This window comes from Emydura macquarii, unplaced genomic scaffold, assembly GCF_026122565.2.
Source record: "Emydura macquarii macquarii isolate MOO-44397 ecotype Brisbane River unplaced genomic scaffold, CSIRO-AGI_Emac_v2 contig_2676, whole genome shotgun sequence".
NCBI classification, from domain to species: domain Eukaryota; kingdom Metazoa; phylum Chordata; order Testudines; family Chelidae; genus Emydura; species Emydura macquarii.
This window is the reverse complement of record NW_027132813.1, coordinates 49,276,337-49,290,110: the sequence shown is the minus strand read 5'-3', so window position 1 is coordinate 49,290,110 and position 13,774 is coordinate 49,276,337. Positions and strand designations below refer to the sequence as shown.

Below are 13,774 nucleotides of genomic sequence, written 5' to 3'. Positions count from 1 at the left end.
GTGGTGCACTTAATTGCTAATTAGGACTGAAGAGTGGTGGGATGGGCAGTGTGCTAGATGTTGTGATCACACTTTGCAGACGCATCCCTGAAGATTTCACCACTTAGAAAGGCGGCAACCTCTGGAAGGGAGGAGATGTTAGGTTAATTACCAGACTTACTTTTTTAAAAGATATTTATTTGGGGCTGGGGTTGGGGAAGAATGGCTCAGGGGACAGGAAGTTTGAGGCTGGGCAGCTGAAGGGGCTGCATCTGTGGTAGGAGGGGAGGGGTGGCAGGAAGAAGAAACTGACTTCTGTACTCCGTACTAATCATAGCTGCTTATAATAAATGGCACAAATAGTGTTTATCCAAATACGAGAGGCTTACAAATGAGCCAAAGACTTCAAAAACTGAAATTTGAAGAAAGTCTGGATCAAAAGGCCTGCAGGCTAGAAAGATGGCTAGAAGATGGGGGAAGTGTGCTGGTATGGGGCAGAATTCAGGATGTCTGACTTCTATACCCCCAAACAGCTGCATTTTAAGTGGAACCTTAACTTTGGATCTCCCAGTCTTCCAAAATCCAATTTACTATTAACTGCCCCATTTGTTTTTTGTTGAAAAGTGAGCTCTCAAAGTGCAACTGGGTTTGTGCCTTACTTTGCATTTATAATCTGCAAAGACCCTTGATGGTCCATTTCTTTAGTTTGTTTTTGATTTTAGAAAAAAGGTCTGGTGGAATCTGTAAAGGTAGACAATGACCAGAAAACTAGTAAACTTGCTCAGCTTTCGGTCATTGTGGAAAGGCTTCTAATTACTTAATCCAGACCTTTGTAAACACATCTTTAAAAGTTACTGGCTAAACATTGAAAGAAACAATGTCTCTAAGCTTCAACACACCTGATTTTTAAGTTAAAGGGCAAGAACTTACAAACATCAACTATGCTGATGTGTGCCCCTGTCCCTGACCCAAGACCTCCAACAAAATCTAGGAAGAGCAGACTTTGTTCCTGATAAACAAGCAGGGAAAATTTTGAAAACTGCTTTATACTCTATGTATAAAAGGCAACAAACCCAGCTTCTGAAAACCCTTTGCAGGTCCTTTAAGGCCTCTTCAAAAGGCTACTGATTTATGTCTGTTTAAACTTCATTCCAAGTTCCAAAACTTCTTGCTATGTGTTTAGAGTAGGGGACGATTTGTAGTTCTTGTGCATCCCTTCAGATAAAGCGTACAATCACATGACAATGACACATCTGTCTGAAGATCTGCATCTTTTTCAAGATATTAAGAGTTTCTGGTTGTGCACTGTCCTTGCCAATTTTAGATTATAGGCAAACCAAGATGGACTAAATTAATCTGACGTCTGATTTTTAGGCTTAAATACTTGTTTTTCAGCTGAGGGCTGTGTCTGTGGATCTGAATATGGATCCTTCCCTCCAAATTGACATCCCGGATGCCCTGAGTGAAAAAGATAAAGTAAAGTTCACCGTACATACTAAGGTAAGTTCCGGGTGAAAGGGGAAAGTGATTAATATGCAGACTTAAAATTAACTTGAACGAGGCAAGTAGGAAACAACCTGTCATCAAACGGCCCTACATCATTAACTCCTAGATTTTAGGCTTTCATTTAAAACAAAAAACAAAAAAAAAAGGCCTTAAACATAACAGCTGTACTGGGTCAGACCAATGGTCCATCCAGCCCAGTATCCGGTCTTCCAACAGTGACCACTGCCAGGTGATTAAGAAAGAATGAACAACAGAACAAGTCAATTATTGAGTGATCCAGTTCCTGTTGTCCACCCCCATCTACTGGCAATCTGAGGCTTAGGGATACCCAGAGCATGGGGTTGCATCCCTGATTATCTTGGCTAATAGCCATTGATGGGCCTATTCTTTAGGAACTTATCTAATTCTATACTTTTGGCCTTCACAATCTCCTCTGGCAATGAGTTCCACAGGGTGTCTGTGTCTGAAGGAGTACTTCTTTTTTTGTTTGTTTGAAACCTGCTGCCTTTAATTTCATTGGGTGACCCCTGGCTTCTTATTATGTGAAGGGGTGAATAACACTTCACTGTTCGCTTTCTCTACACCATTCATGATTTTATAGATCTCTATCATATCCCTTTTTAGTAATCTTTCCAAGATGAACAGTCCCCATCTTTTTAATCTCTCCTCATATGTAAGCTGTTCCACACCCCTATTTTTATTGCCCCTCTCTGTACCTGTTCCAATCCTGATCGCCCCATCTAAAGAGCTATTAGAATTGCATGCAGTATTCAAGATGAGAGCGTATTATGGATTTACACAGTAGCATTATGAGATTTTCTGACTCTCCTGTTCCTAACATTCTGTTAAATCTTTTGACGGCTGCTGCACATTGAGCAGATGTTTTCAGAGAACGATTTTTTTAATGACTCTCTCTCTTGAGTGGGAACAGCTAATTTAGACCCATCATTCTGTATGTGTAGTTGGGATTACATTTTCCAATGTGCATTACATTGCAGTTATCAACATTGAATTTCATCTGCCATTTTGTTGCCTAGTTATGCAGTTTTGTGAGATCCTTTGTAACTCAACTATCTTGAGTAATTTTTATATCCTCTGCAAAATTTGCCACCCACTGTTTACCCCTTTTTCCATATAATTTATTAATATGTTGAACAGCTGTGGTCCCACTACAGATTGATGAGGGATCTGCTATTTACCTCTTGCTGTTCTAAAAGCTGACCATTTATTCCTACCCTTTGTTTCTTGTCTTTTTAACCAGTGACTGATCCATGAGGGGACCTTCCCTCTTATCCCATGGCTGCTTACTTTGCTTAAGAGCCTTTGGTTTGGAACCATGTCAAGGGCTTTCTGAAAGTCCAAGTACACCATATTCACTAGATCACCTTATCAACATGTTTGTTACTCCTCTCCCCTACCCCCCCCCCCAAAGAATTTAGTAGATCAAGGCATTTCCCTATACAAAAGCTATGTTGACTCTTCCCCAATAAGTTGTGTTCATCTGTGTCTGATTAATTCTGTTTTTTACTATAGTTTCAACCAGTTTGCCTGGTACTGAAGTTAGGCATACTGGCCTATAACTGCCAGGAACTCCTCCTGAGCCTTTTTAAAAAAACTGGTGTCATGTTAGCTGTCCTCCAGTCATCTGGTACAGAAATTTATTTAATCAGTTGGATATGTGCCACAGTTAATTGTTCCATTATTTCACATTTGATAAATTAAACAGTAATAAGTCATCAGGACCAGATGGGATTCATCAAGAGTTTTGAAGACAGTCAATTTGTTCAACAACCCCTTCTATTGACACCTCAGGGTATGTCTTCACTGACTGCAAATTTGCTGCTGTCAGATCGATTCTTCAGGATCAATTAAGTGAGTGGGTCTCCACTTCCAATTGATCCAGAAATCAACTTAATAAATCCACTCCCAGAAAGAGTAACGCTGTGTTGACAGAAACACATTTCCCATTGGTGCAGCGTAGTAGGGACACCATGCTCATCCTAATTTAGGAAGTCTACCGGGAGATACGCAAGCTACGTAGAGTAACTTGTGTATCTCCCATTGACTGCTGCCAAATTTCACAGTAAGTGCAGACCAGGCCTTGGTCTGGGACAGTTCCTCAGACTTGTCATGTAAAAAGAATGGATCAGGTGTGGGAATTTCGCTCATCTGCAGTGATGCAAATAATTCATTTTAGCTTCTCCACAATGGCTGTATCTTTCTTGAATGCTACTTTGGCACCTTGGTTGTCCCTCTTCTCCTTCTTCTACACCCCCCTCCCCCCACCCCCCGCCGATTGTTTAGCAGGCTTCATGCTTCCCATGTACTTTTTTTACTGGGTTTTTTTTTGTCTCTTGCTAATTACTCTTCAAATTATTCTTTTTGCCTGCCAAACCAAGTAACTGATGCAGAGAGACTGTCTTGAGTCGTCAGACAGATCAATACTGTGGCTCTTAGCTTTGCTAAGCAGTAGTGGAGGGAAATCAACCTCCCTGTGCCGCTGTTTCCCTGTCTGTAAAATGGGGATATTGATACTTGCCTTTTTGTGGAGTGGTTTGAGATCTACTGCTGAAAGCACTATGTAAGAGCTAGGTATCATTACTCATAATTCTGGTTGGCTTCAGTAGTATGGCACACTTGAATATCTTGTTCCTACAAAATATCCCTTCAGTACTAAAGGAGGTATGTAAAGAAGGCTCACTTTAACTCAGGACCAGCCAATACTAGAAAAGCCGTTAGGCATGTCCTTTACTAGTCAAAAGTGCTTGCTGTAGAAACTAATGAACAAAACTTCCTCTAAAAGCACTAGCTTACAAAACAGTAGGACTTCTGTATCTCTTCTCTTCCAGACTACACTGCCAACCTTTCAAAGCCCGGACTTTTCAGTTACAAGGCAGCATGAAGATTTTGTGTGGCTACATGATACGCTTATTGAAACTGAAGAGTATGCAGGACTTATTGTAAGTGTTGATATTTTGCTTAGGATTGCATTTTATAATGGGAACCTGAGATGTTGCTAAGGGGAAGTTAGTAAGGACACTATGCTAAACTAAATACTACTAGCATTTCCTGACTGGTATCTTAACTATGCAGACTCTGTTGTAGCTTTTGTTTTGCTTTTGTCTTCCCTGAACTGTCTGAAAACATGGGGCCATACCCTCCACTCTTGCAAATTTATGGCATGGGGATCCTGCAGATACTGCAGGGTTAATTTGCCCCCATTCTGGTATCACTTGTTACCCCACAGAAGCCTTTCTGGAGAGGGAGACATTGACAGAGACCACATGCTCCAGGACTTCTGAGAATTTAACACCTCAGTGTTGGGTGCTGGGGTAGAGCTGGTGGAGAGTCTTCATTAGTACAGCTTCTCCAGGAGCCATGCTGATCACAGTTGAACGGGGGCCAGGAGGCAGTACAGAAATGCAGGCCCATGTCTCCACATCATATGATAAAAGATATGGCCACTCTGGATAGGCTCTATTGCTTCCACAGACAAACTGCACTACACAAAACCTGGGTTAAAAAGGGCAGGTAGCTATGGAAACTCCAGGAACCTTCACTACAGAGTGGTAGGCACTAGCAACCAATACAATCTATTTTATATTGACTAGATACCACCAGCGCCTTCAAAGCCTGACTTTGATGGTCCCCGAGAAAAGATGCAGAAACTTGGGGAAGGAGAAGTCTCTATGACAAAAGAAGAATTTGTGAAAATGAAGCAAGAACTAGAAGCGTAAGTGTAATAGAGCTGTGTGTAGACACTAAAGTCAGATCTGCATCTTGATGGGGGATCTACTTGCATGGTAGCACCACCCCTGTTAAAATAGGGTTCTGGCTTGAAGGGTAACTGCACCATAACACCTTTAACCATGTCTCTGTTTCTATGAAGTCTTGGACTTGGTGTTAGGAAAAACCACCTAAATGCCTAACAACCTTAGTACCTTTCCCAGCTCTGAAGAAGAGGGGGGGGGGGGGGTGGGTGGGTGGGTGTGTGTGTGTGTGTGTGTGTGTCCAACAAAAGTTGGTCCAATAAAAGATATTAGCCTTCCCATCTTGTCTCTCTAACCTTCATAAGACTTCTTTGGGCCGTCATATGAATTCTAAAATATATTGGAAATGGCCAGCTGGAGACAGGAATGCTTGTTCAGAAGCCCAGGGCTGAAATCTTGAAACATTAAATGAAATTTATTTCTTCCAGAGTAACACTTTATGCAGTAAAGTAGGCAGTATAGACTACACATCTTCATCAGCGCTTAACTTTGAGATTTTTTTTTTCTTGGTCTTCCAGTGAATACCTTGCTGTCTTTAAGAAGACTGTATCATCACATGAAGTTTTCCTTCAGCGACTTTCTTCTCATCCTGTGCTCAACAAAGATCGCAACTTCCATGTTTTCCTGGAGTACGACCAGGATGTAAGGAACCTTCCTACATTTCCTCTGCACCTCTGGGACAGGATGTTAAGAATGCAGTCAGGTTCCACATATTCGTTGAGAATTTGCTATAGTTGTAACAAAATTGATAATGTAAACACACAATCCTACATAGGATGCATGCTGATACCTATGTAAGATTGTACAATCAACATCTCAGAGGATATCATAGGGCCAAAAATTCCATCTCACTTAAAGCTTTTTCAGTCTTTGACAGAAATCTCATTGCCTCAAAATGAAAGCTGTGACATACAAACCAGACTGGACTGACTTAAAAGAAATTTCAAACCAGGACTTAAATCAGGAAGCCTTGATTTAAATTGCTGATTCAAATCTTGTTTTGCATGGGTACCTTTTAGGTATCTTCCAAAAGAGGCTGCTTCTCATGGGTGATGTAATTTGGTACTACTTTTGGCTATCTGGGATATACACTAGATCAATATTTTAAGATCTAGAATTGCTTAATTTTACATTTATTTTTTACACTTTAGAAAAATCTGGCTCACATACTAAATTTTTTACTCATGACTTGTGTCAAGCTGCATTTAGAGGGAAATTGAAAGTTAATTAAAAACATTTTATTTAAAACTACCTTAAATGTTCTGGTTATATAAGAAAAATAAGCAAGTCTTAAATCAAAGATTTTGATAAACTTCAAGCATTTACTGTAGGCAGTGAATTGAACTGACTGTTCTGGTTGTCATGTCCTTCCAGATATTAGAACTTGTAGATGTCATCCCCGTACACGTTTTTATAGTTTAGTTTAGAAGTGGGGGGGGGGGGGGGCGTGGTAAGGGCAGAACAAGCTTTCCTGCACTTTCAACCTCGACCTGGTTTCTCTACTTTTGAATAAACTCCTCATTGAATTGAACTAGTTGAAGACATAAAAATGAAGAAAATCTCTCTGCACCTGCAGAAAAGGCTGTTAAACTGGTTTAGCCCTTCAACAAACTTTGGTTCCAGTGACTTACTTTAAAACTTCAATAGCAAATATACTTCTCAAATATTCATTGTTTTTAAGTATTACAATAATTATAGGCTTTAACATACTTTGTCATGATTTCAAGAATTTACTTTAGATTAGGATTTTTTAAAAAGTACTTACTACTTAAATTCCCTTTTTGTTTTTTAAAAATGACTTTTATAGCCACCCTGATAAAATTCAGCTGCTTTGGACAGCCTGCACACCTTAGTTCCTAGGTCTGGTTTCTCCAACCATAGGGGTTCCTATGTAACATGCCCATTACATAAAATCTCTTTGTGTGTTTCATCTTTCTTCTGAGGGACTAAATACAAGCTACTGAAATAATGTGTATTTTGAATGCACTGGCAACTGTGGAGAAGACTGTAACATCCCTGTTCATAAATGAATTCAACACAGACAAGTTCAACTCCCATGTTTCTAACAGTAGTCCCTTTGTTACAAAAAGACATCTCTGGTGCTACAACTTGAGAACAGGAATTTTAGAGGCAACTTGCAATTCAATCACTTTAAAATATACCTAGAACTTAGTATGGTACAAACATCACTTACAGGTGACATCACTAGTACATTATTAAACTTGAAGGTTGTCTTTGTGAACTACTTCTTACACTCCTAAAATTCTTTTATTGTGTTTTAGCTAAGTGTTCGGAGAAAAAATACAAAAGAAATGTTTGGTGGCTTTTTTAAGAGTGTGGTGAAGAGTGCTGATGAAGTCCTCTTCTCTGGAGTTAAGGTAAGACTTTTTCCTTTCCTTCCAACAGCCATCTTTTCACTTTTGCTTTGTTATGTAGGATTACTTTATTCCTGGTGTGGGTTTCTCTTAGCTTTGTCACTAGTATACTCGATAGGAAATATGAGGTAAGTAAATTAAGTCTGAAGGATCAAGCCAATCCATTGTAGAGTATTGAGAGCACTTGATTGTGTCTGAATAGGGTAAAACCTACCTGCACTGAGAAAGTACATGTCTATTAAGTAGGGGATGAAATTGGCAGATCCTGGTCTCTAAGGATATAAATACTGGAATTGGGCATCCAAAGAGTCAATCTTTTTCCCTAAAACACCTAAAGTTTCAGTACACAGTGAAGAGTCACCTAGTAATATCCTACTTAAGAAGTTAAAGAAACTTCCATGAGTATAGTTAATAACTCCCTGGGTAAAAATGTGGTCATCGGCTAAAACGTCTAAATATCTAATAGTACTGGAATTTCTCCACTTAGCTCCATAAACCAGTACATCCCACTGAAGGGTTGTTGGGCATCTTCTTGGCGAAAATTGCCTGCATCCAAGACAGCCTCTTGTGGTATTAGAGGCTGCATTGGCATGAACTTTCCTCTGAGTCAAGCCATTCATGCTGTAGGAAGTACTAGGACTTTGAGAAGGGTAATCTTCTTCTTTCCCCCAGCTTTAACACTTGCTGGCAGTCCTACATTGTAACTCAGCTCAGTCTCTAGTCATAGTCCAGTATCTAAACTCTAGAAAAGCTAGTAGAGAATTTTCGAAGGACTGTCTCTAATTGGCCAATAAATTATTCCCAATATGCCAGATAATCTCCCCACCAATCTGGTCTCCAACCAGGAACAAATGATGTTGGTGGCGCTGATCTCCTCTTGTTGGCCTTGTCCAAAGGTCATTTGGCCACACTCAATTGCTGGACTTCTCCACAGCATTAAATATGTCCTGCCATGAAATCATGATGTCCCACTCCATTGTAGCAGGGATTAGTGGCTTGGCTTCAGTGGTGCTCCTCGTTCCATCCCCCAGAGTGCAGCCAGACTTAAGATGGTCACCTGCTCCTCTCCAAGGGCGGACTCTGAGTAATCTCATGTCCAACATGTATATGCCACTAAGACTATAAGTAGTGATCTATGATGTCGGTAACACAGGGCGCCAGTTGAATCCCCTTTACATCACAAGCATGTAGCACCATCTCCCAGCTATCCAGGGGTCTGGCTGATATTTGCACCTGTATGAAGAACAGCCAGCTGAAGGTGAGTCCTGGAAAGAAAGGGTGGTGCAGTTTTGTAGTGCTCCCCTCTTGATCACTGTAATATCCTCCACTGAAGGAATCTGCTCTACTCTCTGATAAGATAGTCTGACACCTGTTCACCTAGACTCCCTGCTTCTGAATAAACACTTACCAATGGAAGACCAGGTCAAATTCAAGATTCCAGTCTTCATTGCAAAACTCTACATAAGGTTGATGTTTGGTACCTGAAGGACAGCCTTGCTCTGGCACAAATACCACCTCTTATGACAGCTGCATTCCACTAGAACGGTGGAACTGTGAACATGCAGTGAAAGCTTGGCAGACTGGCCACTGAACTGCTGCACCTTCAGACGACAATGCGTAACCTCCTATGACCTGAGGTTTTCTCAGAAATGCCACACGATAAAAATGCTATAAAAATCCAACACCTGCAGACTGTGTGGAGAAGTAGTCATCTTTGAAGTGTTCATAACGTGAGGAGGTGCTGAGTGTGGTTTTGGACAGCATTTAGTAACAGCTGTTTTTAGACAAGGAAAAGTCCAGGTAACTGTTTGTTTGTTTGCAACATTTCCAATGTTTCTCATAACCTTCTAAATTGCAGGGCAACAGAAGCGCATGCATCACATGTTGCAGTTGCACTATTTAAGTGTTGAATGTGATAAAGGTTTTTCTTTCAGTTCTCACCTGTATCAATTTTGACTGTCCTTTCCTGTGTTTGTGCTTTAAGTGGATTACCAGGTTAATGAATTGGCTGCATTAAGTATGTAGTAAAACACTAAACTTTATAGTATATGCTGTAATGCTAAATACTAGTTATGATTGAAAGAACCATAACTTCTGAACTATGGTGTTTTGTTTTTTTTTTCAAACTGCTGATGATCACACTCCTCTGGCCTGGGGAATCAGGCCTATGCAACATCAGTAACTTGCAGCCCATGATGCCATGGGGCTCTTCACTAAAGACCCAAGTTGGGTAAAGAGAGGTCAAAAGAAGAAAAATCAGTGCCACCATGTTAAAGGGCTCCCTCATCACTTCATGTAAACAAGGAAACATACTAGAGAAACACTTTTAGTGGCTTTGGCTTGTTTGTGTATATTATGAAGTGAAGGCTAGAAATGTGTAGCCACACTTAATGGCAAATGCTGCACTACATAGTGGCCAAGGTTTAAAGTTTCTTGTTGAACTCCATTGGTAAAGAAAGGAGATGCTAATGCTCTGAACAGTGCAATTGGTCTAACAGATGATTCTCTTTTCAGGAGGTAGATGACTTCTTTGAGCAAGAGAAGACTTTCCTAGTAAACTACTACAACAGAATCAAGGATGCATGCGCAAAAGCAGATAAGATGACAAGATCACATAAAAGTGAACTCTTTTTACAAAGCTTTTCTATGTAAACGGTCAATGTATGTCCTTGGAGACGAAACTGAAAGCATTGTCCTTGTTCCTGCAGATGTGGCAGATGACTACATCCACACTTCAGCTTGCTTGAACAGCCTGGCTTTAGAAGAGCCCACAGTCACTAAAAAGTAAGCAATCCTGCTAATTGTTCCATGGATACAAAAATCCAAGACAAGGTATCAAGTACAACTGAATCCTGGCTTTGTCTGAGGTCCTCTCCTTGGTGTTCAGTGTCTCTAGCACTGGTGTTCAAAATGTGGTTTGTTTTGTTTTGACTGGTGGCACACTTACCTTTTTTTAGCTGCATATGCAGCTCCACTTAATGTTTTTCAACTAGGATTGTTTTAATTCAGCAGAGTTGGACTCCTGGTGCCCAGGATGTCTGACCAAGCTTTTAGCCTTGTTATAGACTCCCTGTCTAAAGGAGAACTTTGGTTTGTACCCTCTGCTTGACAAGCTTGTCTGTAAACTTGGCATGTGTGGGGGCAACTAACCATGTGTCTCCTTTGCATGGAGCCTGTAGTAGTCTGACACATGGCTGTCTTCCAGGAATGAAGTCAGACTTTACAGGTAGTCAGGTGGCCCTTCTACACTAAAAACAGGTTGGCCAGTCTTCCTTCTTCCTAGCTCCTGTAACCAGGTGTACTAGAGCACATTGCCTTTGGGACATATTAGAGGAGCACTTGCAACACCTGAGACTTCTTATATGCTATTAAGGTGGCATGGGATAGCTGTCAGTATCTTCCCAGAATGCACTGAAATCACTCATTGGGTGTTCATGTGTTTGGGCCAACAATGATCCATAATTATGTTTACACCAAAGCTCTTTGCTTCATGCAAGTCAGCAATGTTAATTTGTTACCAGGCCAATTATTACTGGGACAGATCCATTAAGAAGAGCTGTCTTTTAGGTATAGAAGGCCTGAATGACTTGCATAAATAAGTGTGTGGTGCGATGCAAAATGTATACACTAAAGGTGATGTCCTGTAAGCGTTATTAGCCACTTCTCTGTGGCCTTAGAGCACAAAGACAAGCTCCTTGAAATAAAGCTTAAAGTTGGGTAAACTTTCATAAGGAGGCTAAAGCTAAAAGCTTCTTGTTTTCTGCTCATGCTGTCTGTTTCAGTCCTGACACATTTTCTTTCCTGTACTCAAGTTTCCCCATTCAAATAAGGACTTGCCTAAACCTGCACCTACACCAATGTACAAACTTGCATAGGTTTCTGCTCTAATGCTAACTAATCTTGAGCTCTTTAAGTGCTGCATTACAGATTGCCATAAAATGACTTGTTTTTTCTTTGTGCCTTTCTTAGGTACTTGTTGAAAGTTGCTGAGCTCTTTGAAAAACTCAGGGTAAGAGCCACTTTGCTTTGAGGAGCTGTAAATCTAGGTTTTGCCATCTCTCGTTACATCATTCATATCTACTCGTTTCTTCTGTAGAAAGTAGAGAGTCGCGTTTCATCTGATGAAGACTTAAAGATGTCTGAACTATTAAGATACTACATGCTCAACATAGAAGCAGCAAAGGTGAGCCACTTCGGGTAAAGCTCATTCCGTATTCACTGACCTTATTCCTAACTTGCTATTGTGCACACAAGCTTGTGCACGTGTGTTTATTATTAAATAAATAAATAAAAAGCATACAGCCTCAGACCTTCTCCCCCCACCCCTATGGTGCCTGGAAAAATAGACATGCTGTGCATGTTCTGGGGAGCAAATTAGGGACATTGAGAGCAAGGCATTATTATGTGAGGGGACCCTTGACAAGCTGCTCCTCCCTCTAAACCAGGAATCTGCTAGCTCAGCAAATGCAATCCGCTATTTAAGCGATCAGCTGGGTAGACTCTCAAGTAGTTAAAGCCTAAATGATTTGGGCTCCCTTTCTACCACTTAATGTAAGCCGTTCTTACTACCAAAGTGGGTTGGATTCAGGCAAGTACCTTAGAGGAGAGCCTCCATATCTCATACTTCTGACCAGGGTGATTATGAAATGTTCAGGCTGATTAGACAGATTATAAAAATAGCTGAAATCCTCAACTGCGTTTTCTATCCCCATCTTGATTGGGTACATGTCACTTTAGGACGGGATGCAGAGACAGTTTCTATTAATAACTAATAACGCTATTGATGGCTTTTTGGAGCAACTAGTCCTGGAAACCTTACGGGGAGAGGCAATTCTTGGACCAGGTCCTGTGCTCCACTTAGGACTAAGTCAAGAGGCAAATAAAGCTGAACTGCTTGGTAATAGCGACCATAGTATAATTCCATTTAACATCCTTGGCAGGAGTGGAGGAAATACCAAAAAACTCACCACAGTAGCATTTAACTTCAGAAAGGGGAAGTACAAAGAAGTTAGCTAAATGGAAATTAAAAGGAATAGTCAAGAGTGAAAGACCTGCAAACTGCATGGAAATGTTATAACACCATAATAGAGGTTCAAATTAAATATATATCTCCCCCCCGCCCTGCCCCCCCCCCCCCATTAAAAAAAGAGGACCAAAAAAAATGCCACCATGACTTAACAGTAAAACAGGCTGTGAGGCAAAAAGGCATCCTTTAAAAATTGGAAGTCAAATTTCACTGAAGAAGAAAAAGAAGCATAAGCTCTGGCAAGTTAAGTATAATTAGGCAGGTCAAAAAAAGAATTTGAAGAGCACTTAGCAACAGAGACAAACTCTAAAGCAAACATTTAAGTACATAAGAAGCAGGAAGCCTGCCAAACAACCAGTGGGACCACTGAATGGTTGAGGTGCTAAAGGAGCACTAAAGGAAGGCAAGGCCAATTGCAGAGAAGCTAAATGAATTCTTTATATTAATCTTCACTGCAGAGGATCTGTGGGAGATCCCCACACCTGATCCATTCATTTTAGATGACACAGCTGAGGAACTATCCCTGATTGAGGTATCAATAAGGGAGGTTTTGGAACAAACTGATCAGTTTAAAAAGTAGTAAGTCACTAGGACCAGATGGGTTTCATCCGAGAGTTCTGAAAACTCGGATATGAAATTGCAAAACTACTAACTGTGCTATATAACAGCTCTTAAATCAGCTTCTCTACCAGATGCTTGAAGGATAGCTAATGTGATGCCAATTGTTTTAAAAAAGAGTCGACATAGCTTTTGTAAAGGGGAAATCATGCCTCACCAATCTAGTAGAATCCTTGGAGAGGGTCAACGAGCATGTGGACAAGGTTGATCAAGTGGATATAATGTGCTTAGGCCTTCAGAAAGTCTTTAACAAGGTCCCTCACCAAAGGCTCATAAGCAGTCATGGGATAAGAAAGTATGTCCTGTGAAGGATCAGTAACTGGTTAAAAGGTAGGAATAAATGTTCAGTTTTCACAGTGGAGAGAGGTAAGCAGTGATCCCCAGGGATCTGTATTGGGACCAGTGCTGTTCAATATAATCAAATGATGTGGAAAGGGGTGAGCAGTGATGTATGGCAGAGTTTGCAGATGACACACAATTACTCAAGATAGTTAAGTCCA

The 13,774-nt window shown here is 40.7% G+C and overlaps 1 protein-coding gene across 1 annotated transcript in view; it reads left to right on the top strand.

The window, feature by feature from the left end:
• Nucleotides 1-13,774, top strand: part of SNX5 (sorting nexin 5) — a 35,696-nt gene that overhangs the window by 13,817 nt on the left and 8,105 nt on the right. The window contains exons 2-10 of the mRNA XM_067565356.1: nt 1,375-1,479; nt 4,335-4,445; nt 5,097-5,218; nt 5,774-5,897; nt 7,538-7,633; nt 10,145-10,250; nt 10,339-10,414; nt 11,600-11,639; nt 11,727-11,813. Coding sequence (XP_067421457.1) covers nt 1,375-1,479; nt 4,335-4,445; nt 5,097-5,218; nt 5,774-5,897; nt 7,538-7,633; nt 10,145-10,250; nt 10,339-10,414; nt 11,600-11,639; nt 11,727-11,813 — 867 coding nt within the window. The remainder of the gene's footprint in view (nt 1-1,374; nt 1,480-4,334; nt 4,446-5,096; nt 5,219-5,773; nt 5,898-7,537; nt 7,634-10,144; nt 10,251-10,338; nt 10,415-11,599; nt 11,640-11,726; nt 11,814-13,774) is intronic.